The sequence below is a fragment of the Aspergillus steynii genome (assembly GCF_002849105.1).
Source record: "Aspergillus steynii IBT 23096 chromosome Unknown P170scaffold_1, whole genome shotgun sequence".
Lineage (NCBI taxonomy): Eukaryota > Fungi > Ascomycota > Eurotiomycetes > Eurotiales > Aspergillaceae > Aspergillus > Aspergillus steynii.
The window spans coordinates 5,329,167-5,345,357 of NW_020194398.1; the positions used below are offsets into that span (position 1 = coordinate 5,329,167).

At 52.9% G+C, this 16,191-nt stretch overlaps 6 protein-coding genes across 6 annotated transcripts; 1 reads left to right on the top strand and 5 right to left on the bottom strand.

Moving 5' to 3' along the window:
• Nucleotides 1-3,391: 3,391 nt before the first annotated feature.
• On the bottom strand, nucleotides 3,392-3,874 carry P170DRAFT_41683 (uncharacterized protein). The gene has a single exon (XM_024847144.1). It carries the CDS (start codon nucleotides 3,815-3,817, stop codon nucleotides 3,542-3,544), a length of 276 nt encoding a protein of 91 aa, XP_024710759.1. The 5' UTR covers nucleotides 3,818-3,874; the 3' UTR covers nucleotides 3,392-3,541.
• Nucleotides 3,875-3,995: 121 nt separating this feature from the next.
• Nucleotides 3,996-4,753, bottom strand: P170DRAFT_506054 (SNARE domain- containing protein; the record flags this gene model as incomplete). Its single annotated transcript, XM_024854351.1, has 3 exons — nucleotides 4,705-4,753; nucleotides 4,376-4,484; nucleotides 3,996-4,154 (listed from the first exon to the last, which is right to left on the bottom strand). Exons 1-3 carry the CDS (start codon nucleotides 4,728-4,730, stop codon nucleotides 3,996-3,998), a joined length of 294 nt encoding a protein of 97 aa, XP_024710760.1. The 5' UTR covers nucleotides 4,731-4,753.
• Nucleotides 4,754-5,630: 877 nt separating this feature from the next.
• Nucleotides 5,631-8,413, bottom strand: P170DRAFT_470873 (putative telomere silencing protein Zds1; the record flags this gene model as incomplete). Its single annotated transcript, XM_024852792.1, has 3 exons — nucleotides 5,631-5,849; nucleotides 5,918-8,320; nucleotides 8,402-8,413. The coding sequence occupies 3 exons, from the start codon at nucleotides 8,411-8,413 to the stop codon at nucleotides 5,631-5,633; spliced, it is 2,634 nt and encodes an 877-aa protein (XP_024710761.1).
• A 340-nt stretch (nucleotides 8,414-8,753) lies between these two features.
• P170DRAFT_41710 (uncharacterized protein) lies at nucleotides 8,754-9,402 on the bottom strand. Its single transcript, XM_024847159.1, has one exon. It carries the CDS (start codon nucleotides 9,285-9,287, stop codon nucleotides 8,880-8,882), a length of 408 nt encoding a protein of 135 aa, XP_024710762.1. The 5' UTR covers nucleotides 9,288-9,402; the 3' UTR covers nucleotides 8,754-8,879.
• Nucleotides 9,403-10,951: 1,549 nt separating this feature from the next.
• Nucleotides 10,952-12,461, bottom strand: P170DRAFT_422006 (SYLF and SH3 domain-containing protein; the record flags this gene model as incomplete). Its single annotated transcript, XM_024847403.1, has 4 exons — nucleotides 10,952-10,973; nucleotides 11,038-12,128; nucleotides 12,236-12,339; nucleotides 12,419-12,461. The coding sequence occupies 4 exons, from the start codon at nucleotides 12,459-12,461 to the stop codon at nucleotides 10,952-10,954; spliced, it is 1,260 nt and encodes a 419-aa protein (XP_024710763.1).
• A 636-nt stretch (nucleotides 12,462-13,097) lies between these two features.
• Nucleotides 13,098-15,375, top strand: gem1 (ERMES complex Ca(2+)-binding regulatory GTPase GEM1). The gene is made up of 2 exons (XM_024854352.1): nucleotides 13,098-13,346; nucleotides 13,411-15,375. Exons 1-2 carry the CDS (start codon nucleotides 13,337-13,339, stop codon nucleotides 15,300-15,302), a joined length of 1,902 nt encoding a protein of 633 aa, XP_024710764.1. The 5' UTR covers nucleotides 13,098-13,336; the 3' UTR covers nucleotides 15,303-15,375.
• Nucleotides 15,376-16,191: the final 816 nt, after the last annotated feature.

Below are 16,191 nucleotides of genomic sequence, written 5' to 3' on the forward strand. Positions count from 1 at the left end.
CAATGCTCGACAGCGCCGAGCGTCATCACCATTTCACATGCATATGCAGCTGGGACATATGTACGGAGTGAGTGTCGTATGCCTGGTAAGCCAACTCATCGGCTGTGTCAATCCCATGCAGGCGTCTTCAATTGCTCTACCAGCGCGCCGTGATACCTACGCATACGCACGGAGTAGTATGCTCTCTGCAGACTGAAACACCCGCGGTAACGAGAATTAGCAAAGAACAGCCTTACGGGACTCGGGCAGATCCGGGCAGACAAACGGCGGTCGGGGAAAGTCGCGCGGGCTCCGGTCGCATCCCGACTTGGCCGTCAACCACATGCCTGACAATGTCCTTCTTGTCATCCGGAGTCTATCTGTCTGTCTCTTCCCTCGGAAACTGATCACGTTCTAGACAATCGTGATGGTCGTCGTCTTCGTCACCATGACGCTGCTCGGAAGGAAAGGTCTCTTCACATCGCCTAGCCTAGACCGTCGCCCACGTTGTGAAATTGACGCAAACACAGCCAATGCTGATATCACGATCGCACTTCAGCTTGCGCAGCCAATGGACGGGAAATAATAATTAAAATGGGTAAAAAACAAGGTCCCTACGGACTATTCACGCACGCACCCCGTCGGCCTTCCACATTGGTCAACGAGAGTTTCGGTCTTCCAAGGTACACCTTACGCAGCATGTAGATCGGGGCGCTATCTATTTCTTTAGAATCACATTCGGTGAGCCGAAATTCCAGAACACAAGGCCTTCCAGGGATGATATGCAGGACCAGCCACTGATCACATCATCCGAGCCAGAAAAGTCAGTTAAGTGGGCCTAGTCTCGAAGTCCAAGGACGCACTAAACCGGTGGCGCGGACTGTCATTAAAGGTACGGTTTGGGTCCTTGGTCGGCACGGAGGACACCATCCCGTAGATCATGGTGTCGTGAATGTGATGGCAAGCATCCAGGCGAATTGCGTCGTGATGTGAAACGCCAGTCGGGTCGACTGGAAGGGCACGCACCCGGCGCACCATCTTTGCATACAGAGCACAGCTGCCGTTGCAAGGACCGATCGACTTGAAGATCTTCTGCATCGAGGAGGGGCTTGCATGAAGTGCAACCCTCCGCGCCATCATAGCACGCAGCTGTTTCAGCGCCTGGCCCCTGGTCTTCCGTCCTGCCTGAAGTCTTTACTGTATACGGAATGCCGAAATCCCTCGTGGTTTCAACGCTGTTCGGCATGCCGAGTGAGGCTTTCAGAAGGGTTTCGCAATCCGGTGTCTCTATCGGGCATAGTCTTGCCAAGTCGCATTCAACCGAAGCTTGGATATCGAATCGTTCGACATTTGACTCACGGAAGCTAGATAATGGAGAGAAAACTGGATCCGAGTGGTAAAAGAGGTGGCGTTTCTATCTCACCACTTTGACTCACTTCGTGGCCCGCCTGTCACGCCCGTGGACTACAGAAGGGATACAACCAAGGGCCACAAGATAGAAGACGAAAAATTGACCACCACGAAAGGCAGTGGGTTGAATTCACGCCCTCTGTATGGAGCAGAAAGCCACGCAGCGCGCCAGGGACTGCACAAGTAGCAAGACGTGGTGCAATGCAATACCCACTCTGGACTGGAGCTTCCCGTGTGCCCAACATCGCCCTGATTAGAGATTTTAGCTGTTATCGACGGGGGGTGCCTGAAAAAGACAAGGTGAGAAAAAAAAAAAAAAAAAAAAAAAAACCTGCTTATCGTGCCGGACTTGCGGTGGCCTTTCCGAAGCGGATTCTGCCGCGGTTCCACCAGACAATCGACACCAGAAAATTTTGATTTGCAAAAAACTAGTGAGACCTGATTCACAGAATAGGAGTAAGACGATACACCGGCGCCTGGAAGAGGGATAATGGTTTTTGCGGCTATCCCGTCTATCATGCAACGATCTAAGCACTTGAACATCAAAAGCTAGACCAATGATAGCTTTTCCTTGCCACACATGGCCAGAACCATCAAATGTCTGGCCGCCATTTCATCTTCGTTTTTATCCGAAGATTTCTACGGGCATTTTCCTAGCGCGTCGGGCTACCTCCGGCAGGTCAACTAACATACCACGACAGGGTATTATCATGATCGCACTAGATACCGGCATCAGACCTTAACAACCAGGAGGCTAGCCAATGATCGGGATATACCTCCGAGGTCTGTGTTCCTGAAGGTTAGATAATTTTCCGGAAGCGACGCTGGCGCTGTGCGACTGCACTTTCTATCGGAAACACGTTCGCGACGTGGAATCTAGATCCCGTGCGACCTTACGATTCTCAGGCTGACATGGCCAGGAACCATTCCTGATAAGGTTATCAGGACCCGGGATTTCGCCTCGATCCTTTCTTCGGGTGATTCGACTGCGGACGGGAAGAACAGGCTTTCCAGCTCCATTCCGTGTCGATGGCGTTCGGCCATCCCGCGAATTTACCTATCGGTAGGCCGATGGCTGAAGCCGGCTGTTCCCTATGATTCGTCAGGATGATTTACTAGAAATCCTTCGCTCTGGTATGAAAGAGCGAAAATTATCCAGAATTTTGCCGAAATCTATTGCGAATTCTCGCCCAATCTCTCAGCCCTATGCATGCCCCTGTTCAGAGAAAGAAAGGGTCTCGAGCGATAAGCAATGAGTATCAGGACCTGTCATTTTCTCTCCGGCTTGTCACTAGATTTGACAACCTGCTTGCAGTCATTGATCCCCTGGGCTCGATCTTCAGGATGTTTGCTCAATCATAGCCACGAATTTGAGTCAGGAGTCAAGCAATTTAATGACATCGTCTGTCAATACATGCATTACTGGTCTCTGCCACGGATGTGACTCTGAATGACCATCGCAGATCTTAGACACATCTAATCTATGAACCAGCTCTACCATGGCTCTCACCAGCATCCCTTTGCCCTTTTCAGCAACACCCCCCCCCCCCCCCCCCCCCGGCCAAACATTCGACCATTCCACTAGACCCAAGATATGCACCCAAGCCTCTTGTCAAGATAAGTCAAGAGAAGTCTAGATGATCATTGCATCGCCAGATGAAACCAAACAACCAAGCATCTACATCCATCCATCCCCTCAGTCTATCTACCTTCTGAGAACCTCGCAGCCCCATGAGCTGAGTAGGTCTTAACCATCTAGCCAGATAGCTATATAAATACCCGTCATCATGACTTGAAAAGAAGAAAGCCGCTTTGGGCACAATGTCAAGACTCACTAGGTCCGAATATATGGACCTGCTTATTGTACATGATGTTTTAGGTCCTTAGAACGTAAGCTTCCTATTTGATCCAGTGTCTTGAAATAAATCTAGACATTTTCATAGCTGAAAATAGTAGTATCGACCTACCTATCTGGGCCATACCATCCCAACCAAAGAATCTGGATCAAACAGCTGAAAAGTAAATTATAGTATAGCGTAGTATAGTATTATACATGTACAAGCTCGGTCATGTCTGTCATATATCATAGACAACAAATACCAAACAGCGCAGCAAGTAGCCAGCTAGCCAGCCAGCTGAGGTGATCATATACCTAGAGACAGGCAAAACAAACAACCAGGCAAACAAAGCAAGTAGGCAAGTGAGAAAGTCCGTATGTATGTATGCAGAGAGCCAGACAGACACCCATCGCAAGGGAAAGAAGCTCGACCAGAAGAGTTAAGACCACATCTCGAACCCGCAAGACAGTAGCCAGTCCCGTCGCTCCTCTCCCTTCCCTTCCCAGCCGGTCTGGTTCCGCCAGGACGAAAATATTAATATACCGGAGGAATCGAATCCCACCCGTATCCGTATCCATATCCATATCCATAAACCGATGTGCGAATATGCAAATCAATCAATCAGTCACCACCAAACTCCCCCCCCCCCCCCCCCCCCCACTTCCCTTCCCTTTCACGCTTGTCCCGATTTATAAACCGAAGCACATCCACCTCCTCACGAAGACCAGACCAAGCCACATCAGACCAAACCCAGCCAGAGGAAGAAGATCAAAAGATCCACCCCAGAATAACCCAAAGCGCCACCCCGACGCAGACCACAATGCCCGCGACTTTCAGCACCGCCACCGTATCGCCCTGCCGTGCCATGCGAGTTAGGCGGCTTGCGCTGCCTTTCAGGCCCGTGGAGAGGGAGGAGAAGACTTGGTTCTAGATATTGAGTATCGTTCGTTAGTTAGTTGGTCAGGTTGGTTTGAGGGGATCGGCTCGTGTAGGTTCATTCAAGTGGTGTAGTGGTGTGAAGTTCATGCCAGCTAGCCAGCCAGCCAGCCAGCCAGCCATCATGTGGAAAGAGGTAGGTAGAGCGATAATATCACAGCGCACGGAGCGTGTATTCATGTGCGAGAGAAAGAGGAAGAGGACCAACGAACCGAATGATCCAACGTTTCCTGATCCCTGGCATTATCGTGGATATCGATGGTGACGGATTTCAAGATGGAGGCTTTCGTAGCGAGGGATTTAAGGAAGGCGTCGTTTTGTCTAGAGGGAAGGGATTGCGGTTAGTCTGAGGGTATATTCAATCGTCGTGGACGCTGAGGGTCTTGGATGGCCTGGGTTTGGGTCGGCTCCGTTCGCATTTTGGTCTCGATTCTGACTCTATATAATTCGAGGCTCAAGAGACGAGGGGATGCGAGGTTCCAATATCTGGAATGAAAGATGTGGAGAAGGGTATGGAGGGTGTAGAGGGTTGGAAGCGTACTGTTCACGTTCATAGGCGTCGCCCATCTTGGTGGTCGGGGTGCTTTTCCTCGCACAGGTTCAAATTCAAGTTCAGGTAGGTGGCTGGCTGCGGATCGGAAAATAGGTTCGTTAGGAGATTTCTTTTGGATTTGTAAGGCAGGAGATCTGATCGAGTCGGTAAATTTGGAGGCAGCAGGTCGAGGTGACAGTGCCGGGCAAGTGATGACATGACGACGCCCGCGGAGGCGGAGGTGGAGTCACGTGATGCTGCCTGCATGTGAATGGCTTCTATTTTTGTCTATAATTTTTCGAAGCACTATCAATTCAAGGCCAAAGCGTAGTGAAGTTCTTCGAATCATTTCATGAGCTCTATACAAAGTCCACATTGCAATAGCCAGAACACCCTCACAATCCCACCAATGGCCAGAGCCATATTGTCCAAGTCCAAAGCAAATCGGGTTGGTTATTAGACAAAGGATGAAAGAACAAAACTGAGTCCTGAGTCCGTAGGAGTAATTCAAATCGAGACAAATAAACAATCAAACCAGCCAGACAGAAAGAAAAATGATACCCTCCGACGCTATGCAACAAAACACACAAAACAAGATCAAATCATCAAAAGCAATAACGCATATCTTGCACTATCCTGCTTAGAAGGGCCGGCTGCGTGCTATATAGAAATGCAATAAGGTAGAATGCAAGAGAGAGTATAGACACCATCTAGTGTCACATCATGTATTCTTCTTCTCCGGATGCGTGTATAAAATCCAGTTCACAAAAGCAGAGGCAGGAGAAACAGAACGTTCGAACGGTGAAATGTACTGCTCAGTGTACAAAGTTGCAGGAAGGACCAGGGTTCACACACAAGAGGGGTATTTCGTACGCTGCAAAAGAACTTGTAAAGAGAAAAACAGAGGCAAGAAGGGATGATACTCCTGTTTCCTATCACCACATATCATCGTCGTCGTCGTCGAGCTGAGCGTCGTCGCCAAACGACGAGTGCCCGTACTGATGATGTCCTGGTCCATATACATTTCCGTTCTCATATCCTTGCTTGCCACCCCGCGACTGTGTCCGGTATTGGTCATGCGGATCATCATGATAATCATACATCTGATGGTCGTCATAGGAGCCGCCATCGCTATACTGTTGTTGCTCCTGTGCCTGTAGAAGACAAGAATGTCAGCTTCGTTTTCTAATAGGGTGCAATTCAACAAGACGAAACAACTCACCTCTTGGTATCGCTGATACTGAAGATATTCCTCGGCCTGGGTCTTCTGCTGCCTCTGTTGCGCCGACGAGGCAAGCATCAGAGGATGCATCTGCTGCACCTTGGCCAGGTACGAGTACATGAAATTACTAAGGAGGACTTGGGAATATAGCGCACGCCGTGGGTTCGCAAGCTTGATGTGGGCCATCCGGTAGATAGCCCTTTCTTCCAGGATGGAGAACCGAGTCCATGGGAAGTCGACATCCGGTCGGAGTTCGCGGACGGGCGGGTCAGGCGATAGAGTCCGAGATGCACTCTTCTTGTGGTGGCTATCTCCACTGGCCTTCTTGCGGCCACCGCCGAAGATAGAGGAGAACAACCCGGATTCCTTCTCCTTCTTTGACTCGCCAGACGTCCTTCGGACGTGGTCTTTCCGACGCTCTTCTTCTAGCTTGGGGTCAAGCCGGTCCACCACGATACTTTCGCGTCCACGTTGGTTGGAGTCGCCGGATATGGGCAAGGAATGCGCCGTCTCATGAACCTTATCCACAATTTTGGATTTGATTTTCTTTGAGTCGTCCTTGTCCTTCTTCTTGTCCTTTTCTTTCTCTTTGTCTTCCGAGCCGAGCAGCCAGTGCCAGCTCGATTTGCGGCCGCCTTCCGAGTCCTTCTTGTCCTTGGATTTCTTGCTTTCGGACTTGGTTTCGGACTTGGTCTCTGACTTTCGATCGTCTGAGAATGTAGGGATAAACGAAAGGCTATCTGTCCGGGTCGTGTTTCCTGGGAGAGCCTGAGGGGTGCTGGCGAATTCGTTAAACGTCTGCGTACTCTCTTTGCCATGCGAACGGCTGTGCTGGGATCGTTTGGATGAGGGCTGGTCGTAAGCCGTCTGGACCTTTGCAGGCGGCGCAGATGGGGGCGGATCGTAGGAAGATCCTCGGCTGGGGATGGTGGTCGACTGGGGGGAAGCGAGTTCTGGTGGGGCGGTGCTCTCCAGCGGCGGCGTTTCGATAATCTCGGGTATCTTCTGTTCGGTCGGAGATATATGCAGCGTGGATCGTCCGTTGGAACTGATTCGGGAATGCCATTGACGAGATTGCGACTGGGAACCTGACCTATTCCTAGACTCTGCAGACGATTCATCCGAGGGTTCATTGGCAAAGTGTTGCTGTTCTGGGTTTGACCCCACGGCAGAGCTGACAGGCTCGTCGGAAGCGCTGGCCGTTGGCTGCGCCGTCTTCGCTAAAGCTTGGGCGCGCGTTGCACTGGGAGTGGGATCGGTCGACACCCGGGACAGGCCCACCTCTCCCATGAATGGCGAGGCACCTTCGCTGGAGTCCGATGTTCGCCCCAGACGTTTGGAGTATGGAGCCTTCTCGCCCTTTTTCAAACTGCCGGCTTTTCTGTATTGGGTTCTCGTAGACCGTCTGAGGCTGTGGCCGGGAGGCGCTGGGGGGAGAATAGGCCGATCCTCTTCGGAGACGTCGAGGTTCCGCATCTCGCTCAAAAGGGACGAACTGGCGCTTCGAGGGATCGAGTCGTCCACCAAAGTCTCCAGTTCCAGCAGATTGGGGCCGTCCCCCTTGGAGGATTTTGACCGCTTCCTCTCGAGCCGCTCCGCACCGTCTGTGTAGCCCTGAGAGGAGTCAATCTGTCTGGACAACATGGATTTCTTTCGCCGAAGACCTCCAGTTGACCCTTGACGCTCCGGACCCAGGGTCGAGTAATCGCCCGATTTCCGCTTAATATGATCGGCTTTACTTTCCAGGAAGGACTTGAATTCTTTAGGAGCCAGCTCCGGATGCAGTCGGGCCGGCACCCAGAAGAGCCGGGAGGCGTCATTTTCATCGGCGGAAGGCGAGGGAGCCATTGACGGTACGGAGAGGTTGGGGTTAAAGCTGGGAAGGTCGGGGTCGCCCGTGGCTGCTACATCCATGGACATCCGCCGAATGGCGGCCAAATTGTTGAGCTCCTGGGCTACGGCGGCCGGGTCGGATTCGTAGTCGATATCGTTCAGCGGGAAGGAGGTGGTGGCGGTGTCGGTCGATCCAGGGGAGGTGGTTGAGCTGGGGGAGGTTGGGCTGGTATTATCCAAAGATTTGGCACCCGCGGACGGGCGAGACTGTCCATTTGTTTGTCTATTGTTGTTTATTTCATTTAGATGGCTTTGTACTTGGAGCGATTGCGGTGAGGAGGGCGATTCGGCACCGGCGAGTTTCGGGGGGATAATCGAGATGGTGTCGGTCAGAGGGGAGGGAAGGTAGCTGAGGCGTTTCGATTCCCGCTTGTCGTAATCATCTTCGTACATGTGGCCGATGGCTTCCGTGACGTGGTGACTCGGGTCACTTATCGACAGATGAGGCACATGTCCTCTTCGTGTCGCATATCCTCCGCCGACCTCAGAGGGGCTCGGGCTCGGTGAAGCCTGGAGAACGGGAACGGGGAGTTAGTTCAGGGCCAATATTCGCAGGGGGCGGGCAGGGAAATTGAATCGCACAACGTTTACATTGATCTTCATTGGGTTGGTTGGGGGGAGAGGTTTGGGTGTTGGTGTTTAAAAAAAGAAAGAGAGAAGAAAAAAAAAGGGCAGGACAAGACAGGGGGGTAAGACGGACGGGTTTCACAGGCACGTCAAAAGGAACACCATTCAACCCATGAAGCGCACCGCCCGACGGAGGAAGAAAGGAAAAGACGAGGGGAATCGGACGAGAGAAAAAGCCAACGCACCTGCATGGAGAGCAACTGGACCGGGGAGTCGAAAGGTAAGATATCCCGAAATGGGCTGGGAGGGGGCCGAAGGGCGATGGGAATGTCGCCTCGTGGAGCAGAGGTCAATGTACCACCGGGGCGGAAAGACGAGGAGATCGAAAGGTGGTCATGGAATCATGGAAGCGGGGAAGAAGCGTCGACGGAGAGGAGCAACCACCAGGGTAACGGAAGGAAAGAGAGAATGAGGATGACGCCTAGGCATCCGGTGACTAAATCTAGTTCCAGCACGGAAAAAAGAAAAAAGAAAAAAGAAAAAAGAAGAAGAAGAAGAAGAAAGGCGCTGGAGCAAAGAAGCCAAAGAAGCGGGACGAATGAAAAGAGAGGAGAGACGAGGGAGACGGGGGGCAAAGAGAGAGAGAGAGAGAGAGAGAGAGCAGAAAGAAAGAAAGGAAGCGGAGAGAGACGAGAGACGAGGATAGAGAAAGCAGGAAAAGAGAAGCGCGAGGCTGCGGTTCCTGGATAGACGGCCTGAGGAACGGGCGTTCGGTCACGTTTCTCGGTTTCTTTGGTTCTCTCTGGCGCTCCTCCAGTCTGGACTCTTTTCTCTTCAACCCTCCCGACGGATGATCTCTCAATGCCCCTCTCGCGTCTCCTCCCACTCGCCTTTCTTCATTCCGCCGCATCCTGTCAATCGTCGTGCTTCCCTAGTCGACCGTCCCGCTCCACTACCTTACTCCCTCAAGGGCCGATCAGAGCCACTGGACGGTAGACGATCGTTGATCAGCAGTTGCCCCCCATGTCCCCTGCTCTGGCCTTTTTTAGCATGCTTCTATTTATGAATCTGATCAGTCACAATCCGACTTAGCGGTTATCAGATCCATCTGTCTACATAGTGACGATATAGCCTAAATAGATGTCTTTCGACCGACTTCTGGTAGATTTACACTTCTCACCCGGTCAGTATATACATCGGGTACTTACTCCGCAAGAGTCACAAAGGAAGAGCCACATACCCAGCGGCAATTCCGTCAGGCAGTTTACCCAACCTCCAGTGTTCTCAATTCCCTCCCAAATGGATCCGATGACATGGATGTCCAGCGTTCCATGACCCTGCCAATTAATTCATCCCGATCCCGAATTTCCAACCATACCCACTCAATGCCTCCCGTGTTTCAGCCGACCCTCTCCCGTCCTGCCGCCAGACATCCCAGACAGTGGCAAGTGGACAAACACGTCAACGCAGCCAGAACCTCGGTTCCCTTCACCCAGGACGCCTGATCAGTCCCGGATGCAGACACAGTCATCGACTGACTCACGCGAACCTTCATCCCAGCTCACGTGCCCTCTGCCCCAGAAACCCGGTCCTGGTCTTCCTGGCCTAAAAACCCGCCAGACAGGACCGCAATAGGACGACGAACGAGCAGAAAGAATCATCTGGAACAGATTCTTCTGCGCTTGGCTTCTACGCCCGTCCCGTTTCGGGTCTCGTGTGCCCCGGCGATGACCTGACCTCGATTGGTCCGGAAAGGGGGAGCGCTTCTGTCTACAGGGTCTGGTGACTTGCTGGATACTTTTGCTGACAACGCCCCTCGGGTTAAATTCATGTTGCCTACACGGTTATGGAGGTACCGAAGGAATGGAATAACGGCTGGTTTGGGATTGTGGGATGATGGGGCTTTAGACTCTTCCTAGGAATGTACGACCTGTTGGGCTTTCTTGTCCGTTGAAGACTGATGACGACACCCAATGATACTTGGCTCCTTGCTTGCCATTGTTTCATCCCTTTCGCCATAACCGGGAAACTTGACAGACCCTTGAACGTACGATCGGAACGGAGAGGCAGAGTTCAATTTACAAACTGACGCAGTCACGATGGCATAGCGCAGGTGGAAGAGAGAAGGCTCGTCTTCCCTACCATCCGAGTCTGGAATTGCTTGGTCCCGTTAATATACTTGAGTAGAAACAATACCAAAGGAGAACCAGAGGATAAAAAGAAGCGATCTAGAAAACCTCGTCAAGGCCAAATATACAAAAGGTATTCATTTTGAGCCGGAGTGAACCGACTTCAGGCTGTCCATGCCAACCTGCGCAACGACAGCTCCAGCGCTTGCACCAGAAATTTCACAAGAGGGCCTCCCAGGGACTGGGAAGACATGGATGGGTATGTAGCTCCTTGATGTACGGCTGAAAGGATGTGGCATCGCTGGGACACCGGGAAACAACGGGCGCGATAAGGAAAAGGGGGAGAGGGGTAAAGAAACACAAAAGCAGGACCAGGGAAGCAAGTGTAGATGTTGGGTCATTAGAAGTCATTCCGCATAAGCCAAAACGCATGGCCGTGAGGTCTTTAAGCCGTCTCGACATAGTTGCTAAAAGAGGGTTGAAGTCAGCATGGCGAAGTTGGGTTATACTTGACGGAGTCCATGTTCGTACCTGGGAAAGATGCCGACCCGGTCCCCAATGCGCCCCGTCCACCAGTCTTCTTTCTTGTCGGTTCTCTTCAGGATAGTGATAACGTCCCCCTTCTTGAAACCAAGGTCTCCGTCCTGGTCCGCATCGAACGTGAACAGGGCAACGGCCTGGTCTTGTCGCAGAGCGGCTCCCTGTCCCGTTCGTTGCCCGAAGACCGGTTTGGGCGCCGTAGGCCGGCTAGGCTTGCGATCGGAGTAAACGTAGTCATCCTCGGCGAAAGGGGCGGTGTTGCTGCGATTGCGACCGAATGTATCGAAGGAGTCGTCGCGACCATAATCATTACGGGTTTGTCGGGTGGTCGCGGAGCGGCCGAGGCCTCCCGCAGGCCGGTCGTACACATCGTCAGCCCATGTGTTTGCGCGACGGGGTCGGTCCCGGTACTCGTACTCGTCGGCACCGCTGTTGAGGCCGGAGCGAGTATTCCGCCGAGCACCCTCTCCGTACGCATCTCCGCGCCGTCCTTCCCACACCACGTCGTCATGTCTGTCGTCGTAGATGGGGATGTCATTGTACATGGCGTCACCCTGCGTCCTGGAGTTCCCGTAGAAGGCGCGCGAGTTCAGGACGCTAAGGAGAGGGTCGGCGGCCGGGGGTGGCCGGATTGTTCCACTGAGCAGCTGGCGGGCTGACACGCGGCTGTTGTAGAGCTTCTCGTTCGCATCCTTACGTTCCACCAGCATGCTTCCCTCCAAACTGACACCGGCGAAAAGTCCCTTGGTCTTCGAGTACGAAAAGACCGCAGCCACACCCTTCGTGCTTGCTGCACCTGCAGCCTCGGCATTCCGTCCTACCGGCCCCGCAGCAATCGAAACGTTACCACCCAGAGTCAGGGTTCCCACCTGCGAAAAGGTTCGGACAGCGGCGGCATCGTTGAGAATGAAGACGAAGTCGGTCAGTTCGAACCCGATTTGACCACCGAACCCGGCACCCGCGGTTGCGATCGCTGACGGAGCGGACCACGAGCCATCGGCCAAACGAGCAACGACAATTCCCGATCCAAAACGAGCGGAGCCCAGGAAACCGGCTTTCAGGACAGTGAGCACAGCCAGACCCTATGAATAGAATGTGTCAGCCACGAGATTATCATCCACCATCGAGTGCAACCCAGGGGGGGTTCTTGTCTTTTTCCCCCCTTCTGCTTTTAACGGTTTGATCATACCTTCGCTCCGGCCAGAATCTCGGGAGGAATAACTTTATCAGGACCAAATGCCTGTCGCGGGTCGACGAAGGAAGCAACGATTTTACCAGCCTTCTTGCATTCGCCTGCCAAAGGGGCGCAATGTCAGCGCCGACGTCCATGATAAACTGCGGGGAAATTGACTCGGAGGGAGCGGATACGTACTTCCCAGAGACGAGGGCAAGGGATTGTGTATCCCAAGAGGCATTCTGGCGGTGCTCTTCGAGGATTAAGGGGAGTGAGGGGGGTAGGGGGGGAGAGGGAAGGGCGAAGGAGTCAGGGAGACCGGAAGGAGTTGATGGGTTGGAGAGAATGCGCGACGGAAGTCCGTTCTGATGGGGGCGACCGGAAGTGGAACCAGATGACGGGTGACACTGGGCGCTGGATATCGAGCTAACAGCAGGTAGGATTCAAGGTACCTGGACGCTAGTCTCTCCGCAGTGCCGAACCACGGGGAGGCTGGAGAATGTTATGTATTATCTGAATGGGCTGAGGTGAGGAAGGATGGCAGCGATGACCAACAAAGATCGTGGGCACCTTCCGTCAGCCGCGACAGGAAGAGAGATGGAATTATATCCCTCTCGGTCTCTGTCTCTCTTCTCTCGTGCTGGGCGCAAAGTGGCGGAGTCGTCCGATCCGGTTCTCTTCGTCTTGGACTTGCGCGTATTGACTACTACCTATTTCTCACCGTGAAAAAATGGTAAAGTGATTACGACATGGCTGTATTTGGTGTGCTGCCGCCTGGGGCTTCCTCGGATCCCATTCTATCATGTTTGGAGTCGCAGTAGAGTTCATATAGATCATTAATTAATTACGGAGCAGAACATATATTATAGTTGGTCAACGCCTCGTGGCTGGTGAGAGTTGACACCTGAGGCCACTAGAGTCGGCAGAATCGCCGCCGAGTCTCCGAGGTTATCGCAGCAATAACAAGCTTCCACTGGTGAATCTTCCTTCCAACTTGACGACACTAGATACCTCTTTTCTGCAAGTCACCATACAAGGAGATATTATTGATCACCCATGGACTATGATTTGAGACTGATTTGAAAGAGGCGCCGTTGATCGCCGTTCCCGTTACAAATGGCCACAGGTGCGATTGGTTCAACACCGCCCGCCGAGAATCGATCGTGACCTGATTCACTAACTTCCTGCAGTGCGGATTTGTGTTTGTGGTGACGAGGGAACTGGGAAATCCAGCCTCATCACTTCCCTGGTAAAGGGTGTCTTTGTGACAAACAAGATCCAGCCAATCCTTCCCCAGATCACCATCCCTCCTACGATCGGAACCCCCGAAAATGTCACAACCACAACGGTGGTCGATACCTCTGCTCTGCCGCAGGAGCGAAACAATTTGGCAAGGGAGATTCGGAAATCAAATGTGATCCTGTTGGTCTACTCTGATCACTACAGCTATGAAAGAGTGGCTCTATTCTGGCTGCCGTATTTCCGGTCCTTGGGAGTCAACGTCCCCGTGGTGCTGTGCGCCAACAAGTCGGACCTGGCTGCTGGCCACAGTGAGACCCAGGTCATTGAAGATGAGATGCTGCCGTTGATGGCGGAGTTCAAGGAGATCGATTCCTGTATTCGCACAAGCGCCCGGGAGCATCGCAATGTAAACGAAGCCTTCTTCCTCTGCCAGAAAGCGGTCACCCACCCGATTGCGCCGCTGTTCGACTCCAAGGAGTCCTCTCTGAAACCAGCCGCCATCGCAGCGCTGCAGCGCATCTTCTACCTGAGTGACAAGGACCGTGATGGCTTTCTTTCCGACAAGGAGATTGGAGATTTCCAGATGAGATGTTTCGAAAAGCCTTTGAGTGAAGAAGACCTGGTGCACATCAAGGAGACTATTCAGAAGACAAACCCACACTCGGTGACGCCATCTGGCATTGACTGTCGGGGGTTCATCCACTTGAACAAGATGTATGCCGAAAAAGGCCGCCACGAGACGGTCTGGATCATTCTACGGGCGTTCCAATACACCGACAATCTGTCGCTGCAAGAGAACTTCCTCCACCCGAGATTTGAGGTCCCTCCGTACGCATCCGCGGAGTTATCTCCAGAGGGGTACCGGTTCTTTGTCAACCTGTTCCTTCTCTCGGACAAGGACAACGATGGAGGGCTGAACAATGCGGAATTGGCCTCGCTTTTTGCCCCAACTCCTGGCTTACCGGCTTCCTGGGCCGATGGCTCATTCCCCTCCTCGACGGTTCGAAACGAAGCTGGTCATGTCACGCTCCAAGGGTGGCTTGCCCAGTGGAGTATGACCACTTTTACGTCACCCAAAACCACACTTGAATACCTAGCCTACTTAGGGTTTGAATCATCCGACCGAAGTAATCCGTCGACTACGGCGGCATTGAAAGTGACTCGTCCACGAAAGCGAAGAAAGCGTCCTGGACGAGTGGGCAGAAACGTCGTATTGGGCCACGTGCTCGGAGCTCCGAGTTCAGGAAAGTCTGCACTTCTTGATGCCTTCCTCTCGCGCGGATTCAGCACGACATATCACCCCACGATTCAACCACGGACGGCGGTCAATACGGTTGAGCTACCCGGGGGGAAGCAATGCTACATGATCTTGGACGAGCTCGGCGAGTTGGAGCCTGCCATTCTCGAAAACCAATCCAAGCTGCTCGACCAATGCGACGTGATCGTCTACACCTACGATTCGTCCGACCCCGACTCATTTGCCTACATCCCGGCGCTGCGGTCCAAGTACCCTCATCTGGAGGAGCTGCCTAGTGTTTTCATCGCTCTCAAGGCGGATTTGGACCGAACCACACAACGGGCGGAATACCAGCCGCACGAGTACACTGCCATGTTGAACATGACCGGTCCACCGCTCCATGTCAGCGCCACGTGGAGCTCAATCCAAGAGGTGTTTGTGCATATTGCCGAAGCAGCCATGGAGCCCAGTTTGGCCTTCCCACGCAGCGAGGAGGATGTCGAGGGGAAATGGATGGCGTGGGGGATCGCGCTGGGAGCCGTGGTCTGTGCCGGAGCAGCGGCGGTGATGATCTGGCGGAGAGTGAGTGGGAGTGGGGACTGAGAAGGGATGTGATGGTGGATCAGTTGCAGACATCCGCTACCATTAATAATTTATGAACACATGATGAGACCTCACTGAAGTAAATCCAACTATTCCGTAGATACAATTGACTCCGTAATGCGGACTGACGCGCTAACCGCATGCAGCAACCGGCGTGTTTATCCGTCTCCTCACGAGTCCTCAGGCATCCCCGCCTGGCACGCGAGAAGCGCCAACCAGCGACCAGCCAAACCAGGCAAATCCCCGGAAACCCTTCTCCTCACTCGATCTAACCGGCTCTGGCATCTGTCTGTCTGGTTGCTGCTGCTCTTCGGCCTTCAGGCGCTGGCTAAATCTGCTAATTCTCCTGCCTTCCATTCGGCTCTATTTAAATCAATCCAGCTACACTCCATCCATCCTTCCTCCACCCGTCGGAGACTTTAACGACTTCCTTCCGCCCCATCCTTGAACTACGCCCGGGCAGTGCAACGCTTAAAACCCCCCGGCATTCAACTGCGACACCGTCACTCCTGGAAGATCGCACAGCTCCTCCTTTGCTACTCAACCCCTTCATTCCACTGACATCACACCTCCTAAACCTTGTGTTGATCTGGTTTCGATTATCCAATTAATCCACCCGTTTAGCGCCTCATACTACCCTGAGTTGCACCACTTCGGGTGCTGCTCTCGGGGGAGGATTCGCTACAATTGCGTGACCAATATATCGAAGCGTTACTTACCGGGGTTGCGTTAATTCCGTCTCACGAGACATTCCTTCGCACGTCGGAACTCAATTGGTTATCGCGATCGCAGCCATGTTGTAAGAATCGCCCTGTCTCGGCCTGGTTCTCAGCGCTCGTTCCCCTCCTATCAGGACCCGAGATGGTTGCATGTGTCGAATAGAGAAACG

Coding starts and splice junctions, on each gene's coding strand:
- P170DRAFT_41683 (XM_024847144.1), bottom strand. CDS start 3,817: ATGGATATGGATATGGATACGGATACGGGTGGGATTCGATTCCTCCGG.
- P170DRAFT_41710 (XM_024847159.1), bottom strand. CDS start 9,287: ATGCGGCGGAATGAAGAAAGGCGAGTGGGAGGAGACGCGAGAGGGGCA.